The sequence below is a fragment of the Myotis nattereri genome, assembly GCF_964212035.1.
Source record: "Myotis nattereri genome assembly, chromosome: 15".
NCBI classification, from domain to species: domain Eukaryota; kingdom Metazoa; phylum Chordata; class Mammalia; order Chiroptera; family Vespertilionidae; genus Myotis; species Myotis nattereri.
The window spans coordinates 37,475,458-37,499,705 of NC_138090.1; the positions used below are offsets into that span (position 1 = coordinate 37,475,458).

The 24,248-nt window shown below is 42.2% G+C and overlaps 1 protein-coding gene across 3 annotated transcripts in view; it reads right to left on the bottom strand.

Moving 5' to 3' along the window:
• Positions 1–14,440: 14,440 nt before the first annotated feature.
• Positions 14,441–24,248, bottom strand: part of ZFP30 (ZFP30 zinc finger protein) — a 59,330-nt gene continuing 49,522 nt past the window's right edge. For all 3 annotated transcript variants that reach the window (XM_081106679.1, XM_081106678.1, XM_081106680.1), the window contains one exon: positions 14,441–16,798. In XM_081106679.1, coding sequence (XP_080962805.1) covers positions 15,444–16,798 — 1,355 coding nt within the window. In that variant the 3' untranslated portion in view covers positions 14,441–15,443. The remainder of the gene's footprint in view (positions 16,799–24,248) is intronic.

The window sequence follows — 24,248 nt, forward strand, 5'->3', positions numbered from 1 at the left end:
TGCTTGAGGGAAAAAAGGCACAATGGATACTCTGTTGTAGATGGGGAGCAATCCACGGTTGTGGAATCAGGGAGACTGCCCAATGGGTGCTCTGTCCAGACATGTGAACTGTTTGCCCTCAACCAGGCATTAAAATTTTTAAAGGGAAAGGAGGGAACCATCTACACAGACTCAGAATATGCCTTTGGAGTAGTGCACACTTTGAAAAATCTAGACTGAGAGAAGCCTTATTAATAGCAAGGGATGAGATCTGGTACACAAGGAATTAATCTCCCAGGTATTAGAGAGCCTAATGTTACCTGAATAGCAGTAGTACATTGCTTGGGCATCAACAAGGCTATTCCATAGAAGCCCAAAGAAACAGATTAATGGATGTGGCTGATAAGGAAGCAGCCCTCCAGCCTGTAACCCCAATTTTTCATCTCACTCCTGTCCTTTCCCCTCTTGCTACCCCAGTTTTCACCCCTCAGGAGGAAAAGCAGTTAGCCAAGATAGGAGCCTCCAAAAGGGAAATGCTTTCTAAACCCATTATGAGGGAATTACTAATCCAATTGCATAAAGGAAGTCATTGGGGCCCACAGGCCATGTGTGATGCTGTTCTAAGAGCCTAAGGGTATGTAGGTATATATACTTTTGCAAAGTAAGTTAATGAGAACTGTATTACCTGCAGGAAATTGAACAAGCAGGCACTGAGGAAACAACCATTAGGAGGGAGGAACCCAGGCTTAAGATCATTCCAGAGCATCCAGGGGGATTATACTGAGATGCCTAAGATAGGTTGCCTCAAATACCTCCTAGTAATAGTAAATCATTTGACTAATTGGGTTGAAGCCATTCCACTACCAAGTTATACAGCCAGTAACGTAACTAAGGCACTCTTAGAAAATATAATTCCTTGTTTTGGATTGGTTGAGAACATAGATTCAGATAGTGGGAGCCATTTTATAGCCACTGTTATCAAGGAACTAATGAAAATCATGGGAATACCACACACCCTGGCACCCATCCTCCTCAAGTAAAGTAGAAAAATGAACCAATTCTGAAAAGACACATCACCAAATTAATCCTAGAAACTAAGCTTCCCTGGGCCAAATGTCTCCCGATTGCTCTTCTTAAAATTAGAACAGCCCCCCATAAAGACATCGGGATATCCCCTTATGAGATGCTTTATAGATTGCCTTATTTAGGTCGAAATTCTGACCTGCTAACCATGGAAACCAAGGATCAATTTCTTAAAAACTATATATTAAGCCTCCCCTCTACTTTACTCTCTCTCAGGTTACAAGGACTACTTTCCCAGACTCAACCTCCTGAATTCCCGGTACATCCTTACCTGGTGATCACGTCCTGATCAAGACCTGGAAGGAGGACAAACTTAAGCCAGCCTGGGAAGGACCTTATCAGGTGCTCTTCACAACTGAGACCGCCGTTCACACTGCAGAGACAGGTCAGGGGTGGGCAAACTTTTTGACTCGAGGGCCACAATGGGTTCTTAAACTGGACCGGAGGGCCGGAACAAAAGCATGGATGGAGTGTTTGTGTGAACTAATATAAATTCAAAGTAAACATCATTACATAAAAGGGTACGGTCTTTTTTTTTTCTTTTCTTTTTTTTTTTAGTTTTATTCATTTCAAATGGGCTGGATTCGGCCCGTGGGCCGTAGTTTGCCCACGGCTGGGTTAGACCCACTACACTCGGATTAAGGGAACTCAGTCTTCGGATCAGGAGAAGCAATGGGCTGTCACCCAAGACCCAGATCCTCTCAGGCTAACCATGAAAATACTCTGATTATCCAATTAATTCTAATTCTCTTAAGCCTAAGGGTACAAACTAATGTAGCTCAATTTGTTATTAATGTAACTATGGTACAGATCCCCTAACCATACAATTTGATGCTTGTCAGATCATACCATGTGGTAGTCTTGTCAGCCAAAGACAACTTTCTGCCAAACAAGTACCTTTGCCCTCCTCGAAAGAGAGACCCCCTTGCCGTTCCCGGAGTATGGTCTGGAGTATTGTACTACTCAGTACAATGGGTGGACTGCTCCAATATACAAATATAGTCGGTGGGGAGCCCTCTTGGTGGCTCCTTGACAGGCATCACAAAGGAATCTAATATCTTTAGTACAGGGGAATCCACCTCATGACTGTCAGAATTTCAATTAACTCTAAAACCAGGAAGTAAATTAACCTTTCCACAGTGCTTTCATCTTGGTGCAGACATATCAGGCAGAGGCCACGTAGGAACATTAGGCATCCAATTGGTTACCCAGCCAATGCCCTTTCTGAGTCCTTGTTCCCCCATTCAGAGTCCTAACTCAGTTGAACTGATAAGTGATAACCAATTCATCAACTCCAGTAATGACCCTACCAAAGTCACCATACTAGAGGTTAAAGACTTTCACCAAACTATAAAGACTGAGGCTGGATATGGGGGACAAATGCCTGGCTGGAATGGATTAAATATTTTTTCCATGCTCTAAACAAAAGCGACTGTTATACTTGCAAGGCTTAGGCCGGAAGCTCAAGCAGTGCCGTTTTCACTTGGATGAACCTTGGATGCTGTGGGCATGGGATGCATGACAGCCCTCTTTCAGGACCGCCAGGCCTGGGGCAATGAATCTTGTAGGACCTTATTAGTGCTGTTTCCAACTGCAAAAGGTCCAAGGCAAGAGCCTCTGAAAACAGTCAAGCCCCCTTCCCCGAATATTAACTACACCTTGTGCCACTCCAGGTGGGGGGAGCGGTCAGTATTTCTGGGTAATGTGACCAGGTGCAGTTAAGGCCGATCCTTTGAGGAGCTAAGTGATCAGTCTACACTGACTGTAGCCAGAGCAGACGGCTGATGGTATTGTGGAGGGCCGTTGCTTGAGACTTTACGGGCTGATTAAAGTGGAACTTGCATTGTAGTTCAATTGGCCATCCCTTTCACCCTAATCCTTCCCCTAAGGGAACCATACATAGGCAGAAGGGATATCCTTACTGCCTCCAGGGATTCATTTGACCCACATATATATACATCAATTCCATTAGGGCTCCTAGGGGTGTCCCTGATGAGTTTAAAGCTAGGAATCAAATAGCAGCAGGATTTTGAGTCCGTATTATTCTGGTGGTCAACCCTTAACAAAAATGTAGATTGGATGAACTATATTTATTACAATCAACATAAGTTTGTCAATTACACCAGGGATGCTATCAAGGGAATAGCTGAGCAGTCAGATGCAACCAGCAGAATGACCTGGGAGAACCAGCTAGCTTTAGATATGGTTCTAGCAGAGAAAGCGGGGGGAGGTAATGTGTAGTGATAGGAGGCCAATGCTGTACATTTATCCCTAACAACAGCTCTGGATGAGTCCATCACTAAGGCCTTACACTCAGGGATTGGCAACTTTGGCTAATGAGTTAGCTGAGAATTCTGGAATTGAGGATCTTTTCTCTGATCTACTAGAGCAGTGGTCAGCAAACTCATTAGTCAACAGAGCCAAATATCAACAGTACAATGATTGAAATTTCTTTTGAGAGCCAAATGTTTTAAACTTAAACTATATAGGTAGGTACATTGTTATTAACTTAATTAGGGTACTCCTAAGCTGGCCTTTGCTAAAAACGTCCTCAATCTGATTGAGGTACGTTCGCTGAGGTCGACCCCTTCCAACTCTCCCATCCACACTCGTCTTGTATACTTGTTTCGTCTATCTCAGTGGTCGGCAAACTCTTTGGTCAACAGAGCCAAATATCAACAGTACTTCTTCAAAATAGACTCACCTCTATTTTGAAAACCGACTTCTGCGCATGGGCCACAAAATTTCAATCACACTGTACGTGCGCACCCGCACGTGGTATTTTGTGGAAGAGCCATACTCAAGGGACCAAAGAACCGCATGTGGCTCACGAGCCGCGGTTTGCTGACCATTGTACTAGAGCAATGGTTTGAGAAGTGGAAGGGAATGATGGCATCTATACTCACATCCTTAATAACTGTTAGGTGTTATGACCATAATAGGATGTTGCATTTTTCCATGTATGAAAGTCCTTATCCAAAGGTTGGGACTGAATTAACCAAACAAACCCCAGTAGCATATCAGCAGAATAATCTCCTTCTCCTACATACTGCAGAACATGAAAGTCAAAGACTGCTAGCTAAATTTGAAGAAAAGAGTGATAAAGGGGGAGAGGAAGGAGTGTGAATGAACCAGGGATCTTTTCTGTCAAAGAAAGGAGCTCACGGCCATCTTAGGTCCTGCCATTTTGATATGACCTCCAGGCTCTCAGGGGGCTGCCATCTTAGGCTCTGCCTTACCCTCCCCTTCTTCTGAATTAGCCAATTGCACAATGGGAATCTGAGCTCTGAACCCTGACCAATCAGGTCAGAGTTCAGAGTAAGAGGCAGGGCAGACCCCGTCTCAGGAAATAAAACCTGAACAGACTTCCCATTCGGTGTGTTTTTGCCCATGATTTCCAGCTGGCAGGAGCACCCTTCTGTGCAAAAGTAAATTTGCCTTGCCAATCCAGTTTTGAGTGTTTGTCTCATTTCTGAGACATAGTTGAGAGCATTTCTAACAATTACGATGTGTCCTGGTGTGGGCCTCTTTCAGTTCCTCTTGTTTGGGACTCTCTGCAGACTTGCAAGTCTATTTCTTTCACCAGGTAAGGGAAGTTTTCTGTCATTATTTCTTCAAATAGGTTTTCCATATCTTGCTCTCTCTCTTCTACTTCTGGCACCCCTACAATGCAAATTTGATTTGCTTGAAGTTGTCCCAGGGCTCCTTGTACTATCTTCAAATTTTTGAATTCTTTTTGCTCTTCTGATTGGGTGTTTTTTGCTCCCTCATATTCCAAATCATTGATTTGATCCTTGGAAACCTCTACTGTTAAATCCCTGTAAATTATTCTTTATTTCAGTTAGTGTATGTATGCTTAATTCCTGACTGGTCCTTTTTTGTGTCTTTGACATTCTCACTAAGATCCTTGAAAGTCTCATGAAGATCCTGAGTAACCTTATAAACATTGTTTGGAACTCTGAATCAAGTAGTTTGCTTGCTTCCATTTCTTTCATTCGTGATTTTTTTCTTTTTGTCTCTGCATTTTAGCTCCTTCCCTGTTTCTGTCTCCTGGAATTGGTACAGTTGCCTTATGTAGATGTCCTGTAGGGCCCAGTAGCTCAACCTCCCCAGTCATCTGAGCTGGGCACTCTAGGTGCACACCTGTGTGGTCTGTGTACATAGTCTTGTAGGTTAGCCTTGATTTCTGTTGGCATCACTGGGAGGAGTTGACTACCAAGCCAATTGGCTGTGAGGACCAGCTGTGACTACAGTAGGAGTGCCACTGTGCAGGAAACATCCCCATGGAGCAGGAATTGCTTCAGTGGAGTTTTGATGCTCACTAGGTCTGCCCCTTGAGTGTGTCACTTATGGATGTGCAGAATTGTAATCTGCTATGTTCTGAAGCTCTCCACTGGTCTAGGGCCTCCAGGAAGGTGCAAAGTCAGTCACTGCCTGGGGACACCTGGCAGGAGCTAGAGGGATCTGTACATGGCTACTATTTGCTATTTTTATTGGGCTTGGAGGTGCCCAGGCAAGGCCCAGCTGTGAAGCAAGGCAGGCTAGTGCTAGTGCCAGGTCTTGGGTCTTTCATTGATAGGTTTGGGGCATGCCGTCACCAGCTGCAGCTTGTTTGGGAGATTTTAGTAGAGTCTGAAGCCTGAGCCAAGACAGGGCATTCATATGGAAAAGCTGCTGTAATCAGCTTGGGTAGGGCTGCAAAATGGATGGGGTAGGGGTCTCAGGGAATCCCCAGGGAAGGCAAATAGTGTGCTCCAGGCTGATGGAGACTCAGATACGGCTGCCAGTCAGCCCTGCAACAGGGCAGGTCCCAGCACAGGAGCAATGACCCCTCTGAACACCCCTGAGTTCCAGTCCTGGTGCAAGACAATCCAGTTCTTCCCTGTATATGTCTACATCCCCAAAGCCTCTCAGTCTTGGGAGTCCAAGTATATTCATACTTTGGCTCATTAAATGGAAGCCCTGGGTATCCAGCAGCCTCTGTTGTCACTCAGCCACAATCCCTGCTGGTTTTTACAGCCTGTAGTTGCAGGGACTTCTCTTCTCAGCTCTAGAAACCTGGGCTGTGGGGCTGGAACCCCTTGCTCCTCACAGGCAGCCTCTGCAGAGATGATCTCCTTTCTAATTATAAAATTGGCACTCAATGTGTGTTGGACCAGCTGGTCCATGCCCTCACATCCCCCCCCACCCCCACCGCCCCACGAGTCTCAATTTTACTGTTCTAGTTGTAGAATTTCCATTCAGTCAGAGCTTTCAGGTAGTTCTGAATGATAGCTGTTCTGCAATTTAGTTGTAATTTTTATGTGGTTGTGGAAGATGGTGAGTACAGGTGTTTACCTACCCTGCCATCTTGGTTCTCCTGTCTTCCTTTTTTAAATATTGTTAGAAACTTGTCAGCTAGTCTTCAGGTGATTCTCAATGATGGTTGATCTGTAGTTTAGCTGTAATTTTGATATGGTTGTGGGAGGAAGCAAGCAGTGTTTACCTATTCTATCTTGACCAGAAATGAGGACTCATTTTTGTATCATTACCACCTAAGTATGTATCATTGTAAAAGATAGTGTTCAAGACTTAAAGTGGATAACCTATCCTTACATAGGCATGTTACTGACATGTATTATAAAATTGTTAGTTCAGTTTTTTAACTTTTTCAAAGAATTACATTATTGCATAGTATTTCTTATAACTGGAGAAACTGTATCACCCTGTCACCACAGATAAGTAGACTTTAAAATAATGTAATATTTCCAATACTTATTATAAATATGACTCTTAATGATGTATGCCATAAAAATTTTGATTTGTTCATGTATAGACCAGGCTGTCATGAGACAATCATATTGTTGCTTCTTTGTTATTGCAATGTTATACATATAAATGAATTTTTCACATCTTTATTTTTGATGTGTAGTTAGTAATATGTGTAACATCTACATTGCTTTGTTTCATAAAGGACAATATTTGTGTATGTATTAACAATTCATCTTACAAATGATATAAATTTATGGTATCACTAAATACAATAATGTATTTTATTTTCCTTATGATAGTCCTAACATTTTATTCCTTTAGCTTAACTTAGAATACAGTATTTATCACATATAACATATGTAAAATGTTTGTTTTCAGTATGGCTTCCAGTCAATAGTAGGCTAACAGTAATTAAGTTTTGAAAGGACCACTGTATATACTACAAATGGACATTAGTCCAGTGATGTAAGACTTGATAAATACTTGAAAATTCTTAAAAATAATCCATAATATTAAGACTTTTAAAAAAAATCACATAATATTTATTATAGCAATTGGTACATATTTCAAGTACAATTTCAGGGAAATATAGAAGATTCCCTTACTGTGTTTTCAGGTAACAAAATGTTCTCAAATTTTTACCCTTAAGGGTAAAAATCAACTATATGTTTATGTCATGAAAATGCAGTCTCAGCAGCAGCAGCTGAGTGAGCTTCCCACCCCCATCTGAGGAGCAGGAGCCACATGTGCAATTCACATGTGCTTGCTCCACACAAGCAGCCCATCTACCATCTGAGGAGCAGCAGGTACACGAGCAACCCACACTGTATGAGGACCAGCAGCCCTGCAAGCAACCTGCCCCATCCAAAGAGTGGTAGCTTCATGGACAGCCTGCCCCATCGGAGGAATAGCAACAGTGTGCATCCAGCCCTAATCCAAGACGCAGAAGCCATGTGAACAGCCCACTCCTGTCTAAGGAACAGCAGCCATGCTCAGCCCGCCCCCAACTGAAGAGCAGCAGCAGTTTGATCAGCCCACCCCTGTCCAAGGAACAGCAGCTGGGCCAGCAGCTTCACCTACCAGCCGGAGGAGACACCACTGCTGCGAAAAGCACCCACCAGAGGAGCCGCTGCCAATTGAGGAGCAGCCACTACTGCGACTACTTGAGGGGCAACTGCAGCCTGAGGAACCACTACCAACCAAGGAGCAGCCCCTGCACAATTTGACATCTAGATCAGTTGGTGAGACCAAAAATGGCTAGACCAAAAAAAAACCCAAAGGAAAGAAAAGGATGAATCACCAGAAAAGTGGCTTAGTGAAACAAAGGCATGCAATATGTCAAAAAAAAGAATTCAGAATGAGGGTCCTAGAGTGCATAAACTGGATGGAGGAAAAAATCAACAACTTCTGCAAGAATCAAGAAGAAATGGATGAAAAAATTAACAGCTTATGTAAGAATCAAGAAGAAATGAAGAATGATATAGCTGCAATAAAAGACACCATGGAAAGTCTCAAAAGTAGACTAGGAGAAGCGGAGAACCAAATTAGCGAATTAGAAGACAGAGAAGCAAAACACACCCAAACTGAACTGCAACTGGAGAAAAAAATTAAAAGACAGGAGGAGAGCCTAAAGGAGCTATGCGGCAACATGAAACAAAGCAACATACGAATAACAGGAACAACAGGAAGAGGAACAAGGATTAGAAAACCTATTCGAAGAAATATTGTCTGAAAACTTCCCTGATGTGGGGAAGAAAAAAGTCACACAAGCACAGAGAGTCCCAAACAAGGTGAACCCAAAATGAGCCATACCAAGACACAACATAATTACTATGGCAAATATTCAGGACAAAGAGAGAATCTTACAGGCTGCAATAGAGAGACGGAAAGTTACATACAAGGGATCTCCCATTAGATTATCAAATGATTTCTCAACAGAAACACATCAAGCCAGAAAAGAATGGACGGAAATTTACTAAGTGATAAAAAGAAAGGGACTGAATCCAAGAATATTTTATCCAGCAAGGCTATCATTCAAAATTGAAGGGGAAATAAGAAGCTTCACAGACAAAAAAAAAGGCTAAGGGAGTTTATGACCACCAAGCCAGCAATGCAAGAAATGCTAAAGGGACTGGTGTAAAAAGAAGAAATAAAAAGCTAAGAAAGAACACAGGCACAAAAAATAAAAATGGCTACAAACAAGTACTTTTCAAAAATAACTTTAAACGTAAATGGACTAAAAGCTCCAAGCAAAAGACATCGAGTGGCTGAATGGATGAAAAAACCATGACCCATACATTTGCTGTCTACAAGAGACCCACCTCAGAATAAGGGACTCACACAGACTGAAAGTGAAGGGATGGAAAAATATCTTTCAGACAAATGGAAATGAAAAAAAAGCTGGGGTAGCAATACTTATATCGGACAAAATAGACCTCAAAGTGAAGGCCATAATAAGGAATAAGGAAGGCCACTTCATAGTATTAAAGGGATGATACAACAAGAGGATAAAACCCTGATAAACATATATGCACCCAATGTAGGAGCACCCAAATACATAAAAAACGCCTGGAAGATACCAAGGGAGAGATCGACAACAACACAATCATAGTAGGGGACTTTAATACACCACTGACATCACTGGATAAATCCCCAAGACAAAAAAATCAGCAAAGAAACAACAATCTTAAATGACTGACGAGATCAGATGGACTTAATTGACATCTTCAGAACATTTCACCCAAAAGCCGCAGATATACGTTCTTCTCAAGTGCTAATGGGACATTTTCAAAAATAGACGACATATTGGGTCACAAGCAAAGTCTCCCAAAATTCCAGAAGATTGAAATCATACCAAACACCTTCTCAGACCACAATGGCATAATATTAGAAATAAACTACAATAAAAACAATCTAAAACACGCAAACACTTGGAAGCTGAATAGCATGTTATTAAATATTGACTGGGTTACCAATGAGATCAAAAAAGAAATTAAAAACATCCTGGAAACTAATGACAATGAAAACACAACAATCCAAAACCTATGGGACACAATGAGAGCAGTCCTGAGAGGGAAGTTTATAGCTCTACAGACCTACCTCAAAAAGCAAGAAAAAATGGTAGTAAATCATCTAACTCTACAACTCAAAGAATTAGAAAGAGAGCAACAAGAAAAGCCCAGAGTGAGCAGAAGGAAGGAGATAATAAAGATTAGAGCAGAAATAAATAACATAGAGACAAAAAAATACATAAAATCAATGAAACCAAGAGCTGGTTCTTTGAAAGGATAAACAAGATTGATGAACCCCTAGCCAGGCTCACCAAGAAGCAAAGAGAGAGGACCCAAAATAACAAAATCATAAATGATAGAGGCGAAATAACAACAGACCCCACAGAAATACAAACGATTGTTAAAAAATACTATGAACAACTCTACTCCAACAAATTAGATAACCTGGAGGAAATGGACATATTCCTAGAAAAATACAACCTTCCAAAACTCAATCAGGAAGAATCTAAAAATCTCAATAGGCCAATAACTATGGAAGAAATTGAAGCAGTCATCAAAAAGCTTCCAGCAAACAAAAGCCCAGGACCAGATGGCTTCACAGGGAAGTTTTACCAAACATTCAAGGAAGAACTAAAACCTACCCTCCTCAGACTTTTCAAAAAAATTCAAGAGGAAGGAACACTTCCAAGCTCATTCTATGAAGCCAGCATCACCCTCATACCAAAACCAGATAAAGACAACATAATGAAAGAGAATTACAGGCCAATATCCCTCATGAACATAGATGCCAAAATCCTCAACAAAATCTTAGCATATCGGATGCAAGAGTACATCAGAAAGATCATACACCATGACCAAGTAGGATTTATCCAAGGGATGTAAGGATGGTACAATATCCGAAAATCAATAAATGTGACACATCACATAAACAAATTGAGAGAAAAAACCATATAGTCATATCAATTGATGCAGAAAAAGCATTTGACAAAATCCAACACCCATTTTTGATAAAAACTCTCAGCAAGGTGGGAATAGAAGGATCATACCTCAACATAATAAAAGCCATATATGACAAACCCAAAGCCAACATCATACTCAATAGACAAAAACTAAAACCATTTCCCTTAAGAACAGGAACAAGACAGTGATGCCCACTCTCGCCACTTTTGTTCAACATTGTACTGGAAGTATTAGCCATTGCAATTAGACAAGAAGATGAAATAAAAGGCATCCAAATTGGAAAAGAAGTAAAACTGTCCTTATTTGCAGACGACATGATATTATACATACAAAACCCTAAAGACTCCATCAAAAAAACTATTAGACTTAATAAATGAATTCGGCAATATAGCAGGATACAAAAGTAACACCAAGAAAACTATGGCATATCTATACACCAATAGTGAACTTACAGAAAGAGAGACTAAAAAAGCAACCCCATTTACCATCGCACCAAAAAAATTAAGATACCTAGGAATAAACTTAACTAAAGAGGTACAAGACATCTTCTCAGAAAACTACAGGACGTTGAAAAAAGAGATAGAGGAAGACATAAACAGATGGAAGAACATACCATGTTCTTGGATTGGTAGAATCAACATCATTAAAATGTCCATACTACCCAAAGCAATCTATAAATTCAACACACTTCCCATTAAAATACCAACGGCATATTTCACAGACCTAGAGTGAACTCTCCAAAAATTCATCTGGAATAAAAAAAGACCCCGAATAGCTGCAGTGATCCTGAGAAAGAACAAATTAGGTGGGATCTCAATAACAGATATCAACCTGTATTACAAAGCCACTGTTCTCAAAACTGCCTGGTACTGGCACAAGAATAGACATATAGATCAATGGAATAGAATAGAGAGCCCAGAAATTGACCCAAACCAATATGCTCAATTAATATTTGACAAAGGAGACAAGAACATACAATGGAGCCAAGATAGTCTCTTCAATAAATGGTGTTGGGAAAATTGGACAGATACATGCAAAAAATTGAAACTAGACCACCACCTTACGCCATACACAAAAATAAACTCAAAATGGATAAAGGACTTAAATGTACAATGGGAAACAATAAAAATACTAGAAGAATACAAAGGCAACAAAATCTCAGACATATGCCAAAGCAATTTCTTAACCAATACAGCTCCTAAGGCATTGGAAACTAAAGAGAAAATAAACAAATGGGACTACATCAAAATAAAAAGCTTCTGCACAGCAAAAGAAACCATCAACAAAACAACAAGAAAGCCCACTACATGGGAGAACATATTTGCCAATGTTATCACCAATAAGGGTTTAATCTCCAACATTTATAGGGAACTCATACAACTTAAGAAAAGGAAGATAAACAATCCAATCAAAAAATGGGCAAAGGTCTTAAATAGAAACTTTTCAAAAGAGGACATTCAGAAAGCCAAGAGACATATGAAAACATGATCAAAGTCACTAATCATCCAAGAGATGCAAATCAAAACAACAATGAGGTACCATCTCACACCTGTCAGAATGGCTATCACCAACACTTCAACAAACAACAAGTGCTGGAGAGGATGTGGAGAAAAAGGAACACTAGTGCACTGCTGGTGGGAATGCACACTGGTGCAGCCACTATGAAAGACAGTATGGAGTTTCCTCAAAAAACTAAAAATGGAACTCCCATTTTACCCTGTGATTCCACTTCTAGGAATATATCCCAAGAAAACAGAAACACCAATCAGAAAGGATATATGGACCCTTATATTCATAGCAGCAGAATTCACCATAGCTAAGATCTGGAAACAGCCTAAGTGCCCATCAGTAGATGAATGGATTAGAAAACACTGGTACATCTACAAGATGGAATACTATGCTGCTGTAAAAAAGAAGGAACTCTTACCATTTGCAACAGCATAGATGGAACTGGAGAGCAGTATGCTAGGTGAAATAAGCCGGTCAATGAAGGAAAAATACCACATGATCTCACTCATTTCTGGATAATAAAGACCATTATAAACTTATGAACAAAAATAGATACAGAGGCAGAGCTGCCTCGAACAGACTGTCAAAGTACAGCAGGAAGGCCGGGGAGGGTTGGGGGGGGGGTGGAATGGGGGGGGTAAGAGATCAACCGATGGACCTGCATGCATGCATATAAGCATAACCAGTGGACATAAGACACTGGGGGGTAGGGGAGGCCAGGGGATTGTCAAGGGCTGGAAAAAAAAGGAGAAATATGTAATACTCTTTGTAATACTTTAAGCAGTAAAACCATTAAAAAAAAAGAAAATGCAGTCTCAGGGTAAACATGAAGCCAACTTTTATCCTTTCTGTGAAACAGTAGGGCTTCTAATAATGTCACATGTTTTTCATAGCAGCGTCATACTGAACCCAATACAGAGAAGATCCTATTCATCTTTTGTCTAACTGAATAAACACTAACAAAACTCAGAGAAAAGAGTTTTTAAGAGAATTGTACTACTTAAAGCACTACAAACTTGAACAAGATAGAAACAATACAAAATGAGAAAGCACCGTTGGCTAAAAAAAGTCTGAAAAAAACTACTCAGCTGCAACCACAGGCCATCTTTTATGGAAAAAAAACAATCCACAATGACTCAGGGTAGAACAAAAAAGATCTCAATATGTGAACATGCTACTTGAAAGCAGAAAAACACTTAAACTGGATTCTGTATTATACAATGACCCAATCCACTGAAGATCATTTCTTCCAAACACAGCAAAGAAATGCTGTGAGAAATGGACATATTACACTATTTTTTTATAACTAAGTCTTCAAAACCCATGTGTATTTTACAGTTAACACCATTTTAATTTGAAATAGCCACATTTCAAGTTTTTAATAGTTTAAATTCTAGTGGTCAACATGATGATAGCAACTATCGTATTTTTCGGGTATATTTTTATTGATTTTTAGAAAGAGAGGAATGGGGGGGGGGCGAAAGAGAGGGAGAGAAAAACATTGATCTTAGAAACGCCCATTGGTTGCTTACTGTATGCACCCAATCAGGGACCAAACCCACAACCTAGGTATCTGCCCTAACTGGGAATAGAACCTGGAATCTTTTGGAATATGAGAAGACGCTTCAACCAACTGAACCATCCAGTCAGAGTGCTAGCAACTACCTTATTATACAATGCAGATCTATTTCATTTATCTCCACATTTAGTGGTAACTGCTTTTACTCATTTTTTAAACATATTAAGTACTATGGGACAGGCACTATAGTATATATATATATATATATATATATATATATATATATATATATAGCAATAGGTTAACTAACTAAAATCTGGACCCTCATTCTTAATTTCCCCAATACATTAGAGCATGTTTAACCCCAGTGTTTAAAGCTTTGGAAACAACCACAAGTTCTGATATATAGGCATTTTAAAAAATAATTCACTTGAAAATTACTAACTTCACACTGATTATAATATTGCATAATTTTACTTTTAAGGGAACATTATAGAAAATGTTAGACATAGAAGTAGAGAAAATAGCAATATATATATATATATATATATATATATATATATATATATATACTATAGCCATGTATCCAAGTATCTAACCGCCTTTTACAAATTTTTTATTTACAGATTTCAGAGAGAGAGAAGGGAGTAGGAGGGAGGGAGAGAGAGAAACATTGATTTGTTGTTCCACTTATTTATGCATTCATTGTTTGCTTCTTGTATGTGCCCTAACTGGGGAACGAATCTGCAACTTTGGCATATTGGGACAATACTCTAACAATCTGAGCTACCCAACCAGGGCTTACCACCATTTCGACAAACTTGTTATCCATCTTTTTTCTCATGAGTATTTTAAAGAAAATCACAGACATCATACCATCTTGCCTATATCCACTTCAGACATTTTTACATAAACATTTTATAATCACTTAATAATAAAAATTTCTTAACGTTATTTACATTTGATTCATACACCTCTGAAGACTTAGTATCTATGAGTTTCACTTCCCCATTTTCAGTGCCGTTTTATTGGTTGAGAAACCAGGTAAATCTCTCTTGAAGAATTATCCATATTTTATACTTAATTGCTTTTAAAATTTGTTCTATTCCCTGAATTATCTCTGAATTGGGAGTTAGATCTTAATGATTAATTAGATTCAGGTTCAATATTTTTTAGCAAGATGTCTTATTTTACCTCATTAAGAGGAACAATATATTTTGTCTTATTTTTGATGATGTTAAAATTGATCAGTGAGTTCACATGTTGTCAAGCTGACCTAGTCACAATCAAGTTCCTATCAATCTTTCATCTAATGTTTTTAACCTCTACTAAGAATCCTGCCTAGTCCCATTAACTTCATGTGTTGCAAAATACTCTACTAAAAAACATTACTTTATCAATTTCTTTTCCACATTCACTCCTTTAAGAGAATTTCATTCTAGAATCAATTTCCTCAAGTTTAACATGATTTAAATGGTGATGAATGTCTTCTTCATGTTCATGAACACATCCTTCCTTTAAAATAAAACCTCTTAAGTTAGTTGTGAGCATGAAGTAAAAGAGATCTCTACATTTAAAAACATTTCCAATGCTCCTTAACACAAAATTCACAATGGAAAGCTTTCTTACAACTATTTAGTTACATTATGAATTCGCTGATGGTAAGTAAGGTGTGAGTGTTGTCTAAATGCCTTCTTACATTCCTTACAATTGTATGGTTTCTCTCCAGAATGAATTCTCTGATGTTGAATAAGTGATGAATGAAGTCTAAAGGCCTTTCCACATTCCTTACAATCGTAGGGTTTCTCACCGGTATGAATACTCTGATGTTGAGTAAGTTGTGAGAGCAGTCTAAATGTCTTCTCACATTCCTTACATTTATAAGGTTTCTCACCAAAATGAATACTCTGATGTTGAGTAAGTTGAGAGAACAGTCTAAATGCTTTCCCACATTCCTTACAATCATAGGGCTTCTCTCCAATATGAATACCCTGATGTGAAATAAGTTCTGAATAACGACGAAAGAACTTCTGACATTCTTTACATTCATAAGGTTTCTCACCAGTATGAATTCTCTGATGGAGAGTTAGATGATAGCCACGACTAAATGTCTTCCCACAGTCCTTACAATCATAGGGTTTCTCACCAGTATGAATTCTCTGATGGAGAGTAAGTTGTTGTCTCACTCTGAAGGCTTTCCCACAATCCTTACATTCATAGGGTTTTTCACCTGTATGAAGTTTGTGATGTATTCTAAGGCCTGTACTACACAGAAAAGCCTGACCACATTCCTTACATTCATAGCACTTCTCAGCAATATTAAGTCTTTGATGGCGAGTAAGGTGTGCATACTGTCTAAAGGTCTTCCCACATTCCTTACATTCATAGGGTTTCTCACCAGTATGAATTCTTTGATGAAGATTAAGTTGTCCTCGCACTCTAAAGGACTTCCCACATTCCTTACATTCATAGGGCTTCTCACCAATATGAATTCTCTGATGTACTCGAAGATCTGCACTACATGTAAAGATCTTTCCACACTTTTTACATTCAAGAAGTTTGTCAGGAGTATGAATTCTCTGATGTCGACTAAGGTGGGCACACTGTCTAAATGCTTTACCGCAATCTTTACATTTATAGGGTTTCTCACCAGTATGAATTCTCTCATGGAAAGTAAGTTGTTGGCGTACTCTAAAAGCCTTTCCACATTCCCCACATTCATAGGTTTTCTCTCTATTATCAATTCTCTGATATAAAGGAAGAGATTTGAGTTTTCTGTAAGTGGGCCTTTTTTCAGAGGTGTTTTTTTTCACTTGCCTGAAATATCCCATTTGAGGACCTTTTTGACTCTCAAACTTTTTATATTCACATTTTTTTCTGAAAAGGCAGTCTTCCAGGCTACAACTTCTAATGTTTTCCATTATCTCCCACTGAGATAAATTCATTTCATAAATGTCCTTTTGAGATAACTTTTTGGATTCCAAATCTGAAAAAAAAAAGAATATAAATGCATGCTATTTCCTTATTCTAAAAAAAAAATAATAATAATAAATAAGCTAAGAAAAACTTTAAAATAGGGAAAAGATGAAAAGAAAAAATAGAAAAGAAAGCTGTTGAAGTAAATGGGCTAGAAAACTCTAAAATAATTATGTAATTTGAAGAAAGTTAGGGGGAATAAAAAAGAATGGTAAGATCAGAATATTTGGATGGAAATCAAAGTTTGAGAATGTCTACTTGAAATTTTTAATTATTACTTGTTCAAACTGGATTGGAAACATTTTCATGATCTTTGTATATTTATATATATATGTATTTTAAAATTATAAACATCTTACCATGAATAACATGGCCTGTTTACCATAAGATATTTCAAAACACTGACTGTCCCCTTCCTCCTTAAGTCCTGTGTCATGATCTTTCCATTTCCTAGAGATATTTGCTGACCATTAAAATTCCCCCAAATGCTGATGTAGGTTCTCCACATGGTTGGATTTTTTTTATGTTAAATCAGAAAAATTATCCCTGCTGACTTCATCTAATTTATAAGCATTTTTCCCATCTCAGAAATTTGTTACATGCTTAACACTTTTTCAATTTAGTTGTTACATATTAATGAGTTTTCCTAGTTTTTTTTTTTTTTTTACCTTAAACCTTCCCAAGGGCAGAAACAATCTTTTGATTATCATTGACTAACAAATCCAAAGGACATAGTAATTGTCTAGTCCAGTGGTTCCCAACCTTCCCTGTACATTAAAATCACCTGGGAATCTTTGTAAAATCCTGATTTCTGGGCCTCATCCTTTGAAAATTCTGTTTATTTGTTACTGATGTTGTGGCCCCACCCCATAACAAAGAAACAGAATTTCCAGAGGATGAGGCCCAGAAATGAGGATTTTAAAAAGATTCCCAGGTGATTCTAATGTGCAGCCAAGGTTGAGAACCACTGGTATAGTCAATCCCCATTATTAGCTAAAAGTATTGCCATGTTGCCTTGCCTTCAATCTTGTAGTGTACTACACTGATTAAACACTCTTTTTCATTGTTTCCTATAGTGATGGGAAACAAAAGCACATCTAAGCTATCTCAATCAAATATATAAATGGAAAATGGTGATTTCTTTATATGTGATTATCCTTCCAACTACTTCTCTACTTTCACTTTCAGATATCTCCACTGCAGATCATTTTCTATTTTGCATAGTCATGAATAAACTTTCTCCTGCTTTCACAACCAAGGTAATGAGAGGTTCTACTTATCTTCATTTGAATTTCTTTAACTATGCAAAACTGTTACACATTTTCTCAAAATTTTTGCAATAAGAGTTGAATACTTTAAAAAAAAGGTATTTTTAAAAATGCATAATACAGAAACATTATTTTTAATTTGCCCAAACTGGAAAGAAGTGTTCATCAACAGAAGAATTGCCAAGTAAATTATGTCATATTGATACAACAAAATACTGTCTAGCAATGAAAATAATCTACAAGTGCAGACAACATAATTCAATTTCACAAACATAATAGTGAGTAAACACAGCCAGACATAAAAAACATATATACTGTATGACTGCATTTTCATAAAGCCAGGAAATAGTAAAACTAATCTATGGAGTTGTTATAAGTCAGGATAGTGGTTAACTTTGGTGGGAAGGAATGATTAGGAGTTAGAACAGTGGTTCTCAACCTTCCTAATGCTGCATCATGTTACATGCTTCAATTTCACTAATTTCCTTTCTTGGCGACTCCTCATTTTCTTTCCTCTAGGGATTGTTTTGTTGTCTCCCCATTCTGACTATCACCAGAATGTTCAAATGTCAAGTTGCAGGGGCCTGGGCCATGCGCAGTGGGAGTTTTGTGCCCCCCAAGTGTCACTGAAGAGCTCTGACACCAAGACATGTGGCTGCTGTGGGTTGGTGGGAGCCACGCTCACCCTGGGTCAGAGTCTCAGACGCTTAGTGTGGCCTCGTGTGCGCACCTAGAATCAGGGACCCTGCCAGCACCACATTGAAACAGAGAACCTGCTGGGGTGTGCCAAAAATCAAAGTCTCCTAGTGCGTGTCAGGAGTCAGAGGCTCCCTGTGTCCCTGCCAAGAATTGAGTATCAGAGTCTATGTTGCTTGGTGCTATCTTGCACCAAGAATCAGGGTCCCTCTGTGCTCATGCGCCAAGAATTGGAGTCTCTAGCTCTTAGTGTGATTGTTCTGAGAATCAGGGATCCCAGGTGCATGCAATAAGAAACAGAGTCTAGTTCAGCCATGGGCAAACTACAGCCCGCGGGCCGGATCCGGCCTGTTTGAAATGAATAAAACTAAAAAAAAAAAAAAGACCATATGCTTTTATGTAATGATGTTTACTTTGAATTTATATTAGTTCACACAAACACTCCAACCATGCTTTTGTTCCAACCCTCCAGTCCAGTTTAAGAACCCATTGTGGCCCTTGAGTCAAAAAGTTTGCCCACCCCTGGTCTAGTCCCTGGTGCTCATTGCTGCCTCTTGCGTGGAGATTCAGGGTCCCCAATCTGCTTGGGAGATCAGGTTTCACAGTCGCACTGTGTTGGCAGGAGGCCCACTCCTACTCTGTGGAGAACAGCCTTATCTGTGTGCTTGCCCTGAATCAAAGTCAGGTGGCACTGCCGCTCAGTGTGGGTGTGGGGTCTGGTCACGTGGGTGTGCACTGTAGGAAGCAAACTCCCCGTGTCCAAGCACCCAGGTTCAAATTCAGTGCTGCCCCCCTGTGTGGGTGCCGGGTCTGGTCATGGGAAGCAAACTCACCGGGTTTGTGCCCCAGGCTCAAATTCAGTGCTGTCTCCCCACGTGGGCGTGAAAGGACAAAGCAGAAACAGACTCCTCCCGCTCCTCCATCTTGTCTTGTAGGGCTGGGCCCTCAGCCCAAACCCCCTCCCTTTTCTGAGAGTGACCACAGGAATGCCAGTAATGTCCTAACACCCCCAACCACCGCTTGAGTGAACCAATGAAGCTCCAGGAACACAGCCAAGGTCCTAATAAGGCTATACCACAGGATACTCCCTATGCGTCCCTGATGACCAATCAGGAAATGGTGGGGAATGGCTCAAACTTTAGAATGTGTTGGTCACTTCCTAACTTTTGTACTGTAAGACCCTGCTAAAAAAAAAAACCTGACCTAAATGACCAATCTCTGTAACCTACGTCACTTACCTAAGCCCACCCAAATGACTAGCCCTATATAACCTTTGTTCTCCTGGGGCTCGCTCTCGCTCATCTCGCCACTGTGTCGGAAAGAGGCTGGGAGCCAAACCCGGGTTTGAATAAAGACTCTTTGCTTTTGCATCGGAAAAGGCTCCCTGGTGGTTGGTTATTGGGGACCCCTAACTCTGGGCATAACATTTGGGGGCTCGTCCGGGATCCCCAAAACCCACGAGGGACCCTGATCCGGGGAGTCTGACTGACCGCAGTGTCTGTGTGTTGTCCTGTTCTGTGCGAGCTCGCTTCTGAAATCTGTGGTTCCCGAAACGGTCTAGGTGGACGTACTGGAGGACCTTGGGCGGGAGGAGTTGGGGGATGCCCTGATCCTCTGCCTGGAGGGGTGTGAAAACCCCTCACGAGGGGAGTAGGTTCCCCTCAAACCTCTGGGACTAGGCGGGTCGCTCCCGCTGGTTGGCACACGGCCATCGTCCAGTTTTCAGTTTTTCTTCCGCGGGGTCAGAAGGCTGTTCTTGGGTGTCTTTGTTTGTTTGTTTTCTGTGTTCTTTTGTCTAATTTTGTGGACTCACTGGACGGACGTTATGGGACAGACTCAAACTACTCCTTTAAGCATTATGGTTGATCATTTTAAAGAGGTTAAAGGAAGGGCTAACAACCTCAGTGTAGAAGTGAAGAAGGGTCGATGGCAGGCTTTCTGTTCCAGTGAGTAGCCGGCTCTCAATGCCGGGTGGCCACTGGAGGGGACTTTCGACCTCCCCACCATTCGCCAGGTCAGAGAGATCATTTCTCGGCCAAAGGGGGGTCATCCCGATCAGCTCCCTTACATTATTACTTGGCAGGACCTCGTGGAGGACCCTCCCTCCTGGCTCAAGCCTTTCCTGGCTCCGCACCCTCCGGAGTCGGAACCCATTCTTGCCTTGCAGGAAGTGGAGAAGAAGGAGGAGGAGAAGAAAGCCACCCTGCCGTCAGCTCCAGCTCCCCTCTACCTGGTTTTGCAGGGGGGAACCGGAGAAGAGTTAATTTTTCCTCCCCCGTATCAGCTCCCCAGGATGCCAGAGAGATTCAGTCCTGCCCCGCCGCGGGAAGCTGATGCAGTCCCGGGAGCGGCTGGGGGCAGTTCTGGGAGTGGCCGGGGGCGGAGTTCCAGGAGCAGCCGCAGCTCCGGTAGGAGGACCGCCTCTCACCCAGCAGAGAGCTCAGCGGGAGCTGTCTGTCGCAGCACCCGACTCCACAATCATGACCCTGCCCTTACGGGCTGCTGGACCCCTGGATGCGGATGGCAATCAACCCCATCACCACGAGTGACCTCTACAACTGGAAGGCACAGAACCCTAAGTTCTCCAAGAAGCCGGGGGGACTTATTGACTTGTTAGATTCTGTTCTTTTCACCCATCAGCCCACATGGGACGACTGTCAGCAGCTTTTACAAGTCCTGTTCACCACGGAGGAGAGAGAGAGAATCCTCAACGAGGCCTGGAAGGTGGTTCCCGGCCTAGACGGGAACCCAACCACCAACCAGGCCCAGATAGATGTCTCTTTCCCCTTAACTAGGCCTGACTGGGACTTCAACACGGCAGAAGGTGAGAGGCTCTGAGTCTACTGCCAGACTCTAATGGGGTGGTCTCTGCATGGCTGCTAGGAAGCCTACCAATTTGACCAAGGTAGGGAATGTACAGCAGGAAAGGGATGAGTCTCCAGCTGCCTGTCTAGAACGGATCATGGAGGCATACTGCACCTATACCCCCATGGATCCAGAAGCTCCTGAGAATAAGGCAGCTGTAATCATGAGTTTTAGAAACCAGTCAGCCACAGACATTAGAAAGAAACTGCAGAGAATAGACAGATTAGAAAAGAGTTTTCGGGACTTGCTGGAAGTGGCCGAGAAAGTGTATAACTGGGAGTCCCCTGAGGATAGGCAAGCCCGCACCATGGTAGCTGCCAGTGACAAGCAGACCTGAAACCTGGCCAAGATTCTGCTAGCCACCACCATGGAGTCCCCTGAGGAGCGGACCCACCGCCTTTGCCAGCTTGCCGATGACCAAGAAGGAGGTAAGGGGGTCGCCCGGGGCGGGAAAAAGAAGCTGCAACAGAACCAGTGTGCTTATTACAAAGAGATAAGACACTGGGTCCGAGAATGCCCAAAGAAGGCCGGTAAAAAGGGAAACAAGATGGACCAGGTGGAGGGCTTGGAGCTGGAAGGACTGAGTGATTAGGGGAGTTGGGGTTCAGACCCCCTCCCCAAGCCCAGGGTAACTCTTAGAGTGGAGGGGACCCCTGTTGACTTCCTTGTCGACACTGGAGCACAACATTCGGTCTTACGCACACCTCAAGGGAAACTAGCCAACAAAAAGTCCTGGGTTCAAGGGGCAACCGGCATAAGCCAGTATTCATGGACTACCCGAAGAACAGTAGATCTAGGAACTGGCAGGGTATCCCATTCCTTTATGGTAATACTGGAATGCCCCTACCCCTATTAGGACGGGACTTGCTAACCAAGATTGGAGCCCAAATAACTTTCAGACAAGGAGGCCCCCAGGTCACCGATGGTAAAGGCCACCCCATCCAGGTTCTGACTGAGACTGGAGGATGAATATTGCCTCCACCAGGGGGCACCCCCAGTAGAGAACAATATGGACAGATGGCTACAAGAATTCCCCACAGCTTGGGCAGAGACCGGGGGAGTAGGACTGGCCGCTCACAGGGCCCCAACCCTGGTAGAGCTAAAACCAGGAGAAGGCCCCATAAGAGTCAAACAGCACCCTATGTCCCAGGAGGCCTGGAAGGGATCCAGCCTCACATCTGGAGACTGCGAAGCCTAGGGATACTGGTTCCATGCCAATCTGCCTGGAGCACCCCCCTCCTGCCAGTCAGAAAGCCCCACATGAATGACTATCGACCAGTCCAGGACCTCCGAGAAGTAATTAAAGAGTCATGGATATACACCCAACCGTTCCTAACCCGTACACTCTCCTAAGCTCTTTGGCAGCCTCTAGAGTCTGGAACACTGTATTGGACTTGAAGGATGCCTTTTTCAGCCTGCCGCTAGCGCCTCAAAGCCACCGCTGTTTGCCTTCGAATGGCACGACCCAGAGGAAGGCTACAGTGGGCAATTAACTTGGACGCGATTGCCCCAAGGGTTCAAGAACTCGCCTACCATCTTCGACGAGGTACTACATGAAGACCTCGGTGAGTACAGGAGAGAGCACCCCAGTCTCACCCTCCTTCAGTACGTAGATGACATCCTAATTGCTGCCGATACCGCGAAGACTGTGAGCAGGGGACCAAAGACCTGTTGGCCACCCTAGGGACCTTAGGGTACCGGGCCTCTGCGAAGAAAGTTCAGATATGTCAAGAGAGGGTGAGTTACCTGGGATACATACTGGAGGGTGAACAGCGGCAGTTGTCAGACGCTAGGAAAGAGACAGTCCTGAAAATCTCTACTCCCACCTCCCGGAGGGAAGTAAGGGAATTCCTTGGATCAGCTGGCTATTGCCACCTCTGGATACCAAGTTTTGCTGAGATAACCAGGCCCCTATATGAAGCTACCAAGGAAGGGAAGGCCTTTGAATGGACTGAGACAGAGGAAATTGCCTTTAATCAGATAAAGGAAGCCCTTCTGGCTACTCCAGCCCTGGGCCTGCCGGACATTACGAAACCCTTTCCCCTCTTTGTAGACAAGTGCAAAGGAATAGCAAAAAGGGTTTTAACTCAGGTTTTAGGCCTCTGGAGCTGCCCGGTAGCATATTTGTCTAAAAAGCTGGATCCCGTAGCCACCGGCTGGCCGCCGTGCCTAAGAATCATTGCGGCAACCGCGCTCTTAGTCAAGGATGCCGACAAATTGACCCTGGGACAGGAAATCTGGATTATGACCCCGCATGCCATTGAGGGGGTCCTAAAGCAGCCTCCTGACAGATGGATGAGCAACGCATGCATGACCCACTATCAAAGCTTGCTGCTCAACCCTCCTAGAGTACGGTTCCATCCCAGAGCGGCCCTCAACCCCGCTACCCTGCTGCCTGACCCCGACCTAGATGCCCCACTACATGACTGTGCAGGGATCCTGGAGCAGGTGCATGGACTTCCGAAGGACTTGACCCATCGGCCCCTCCCTGACGCAGAGGCCATCTGGTTCACAGATGGAAGCAGCTTCGTGCGGGATGGGTGCAGGTACGCGGGTACAGCAGTGGTCACCAACATGGACACTGTGGGCAGAGGCACTGCCCCCTGGGAAGTCAGTCCAGTGAGCAGAATT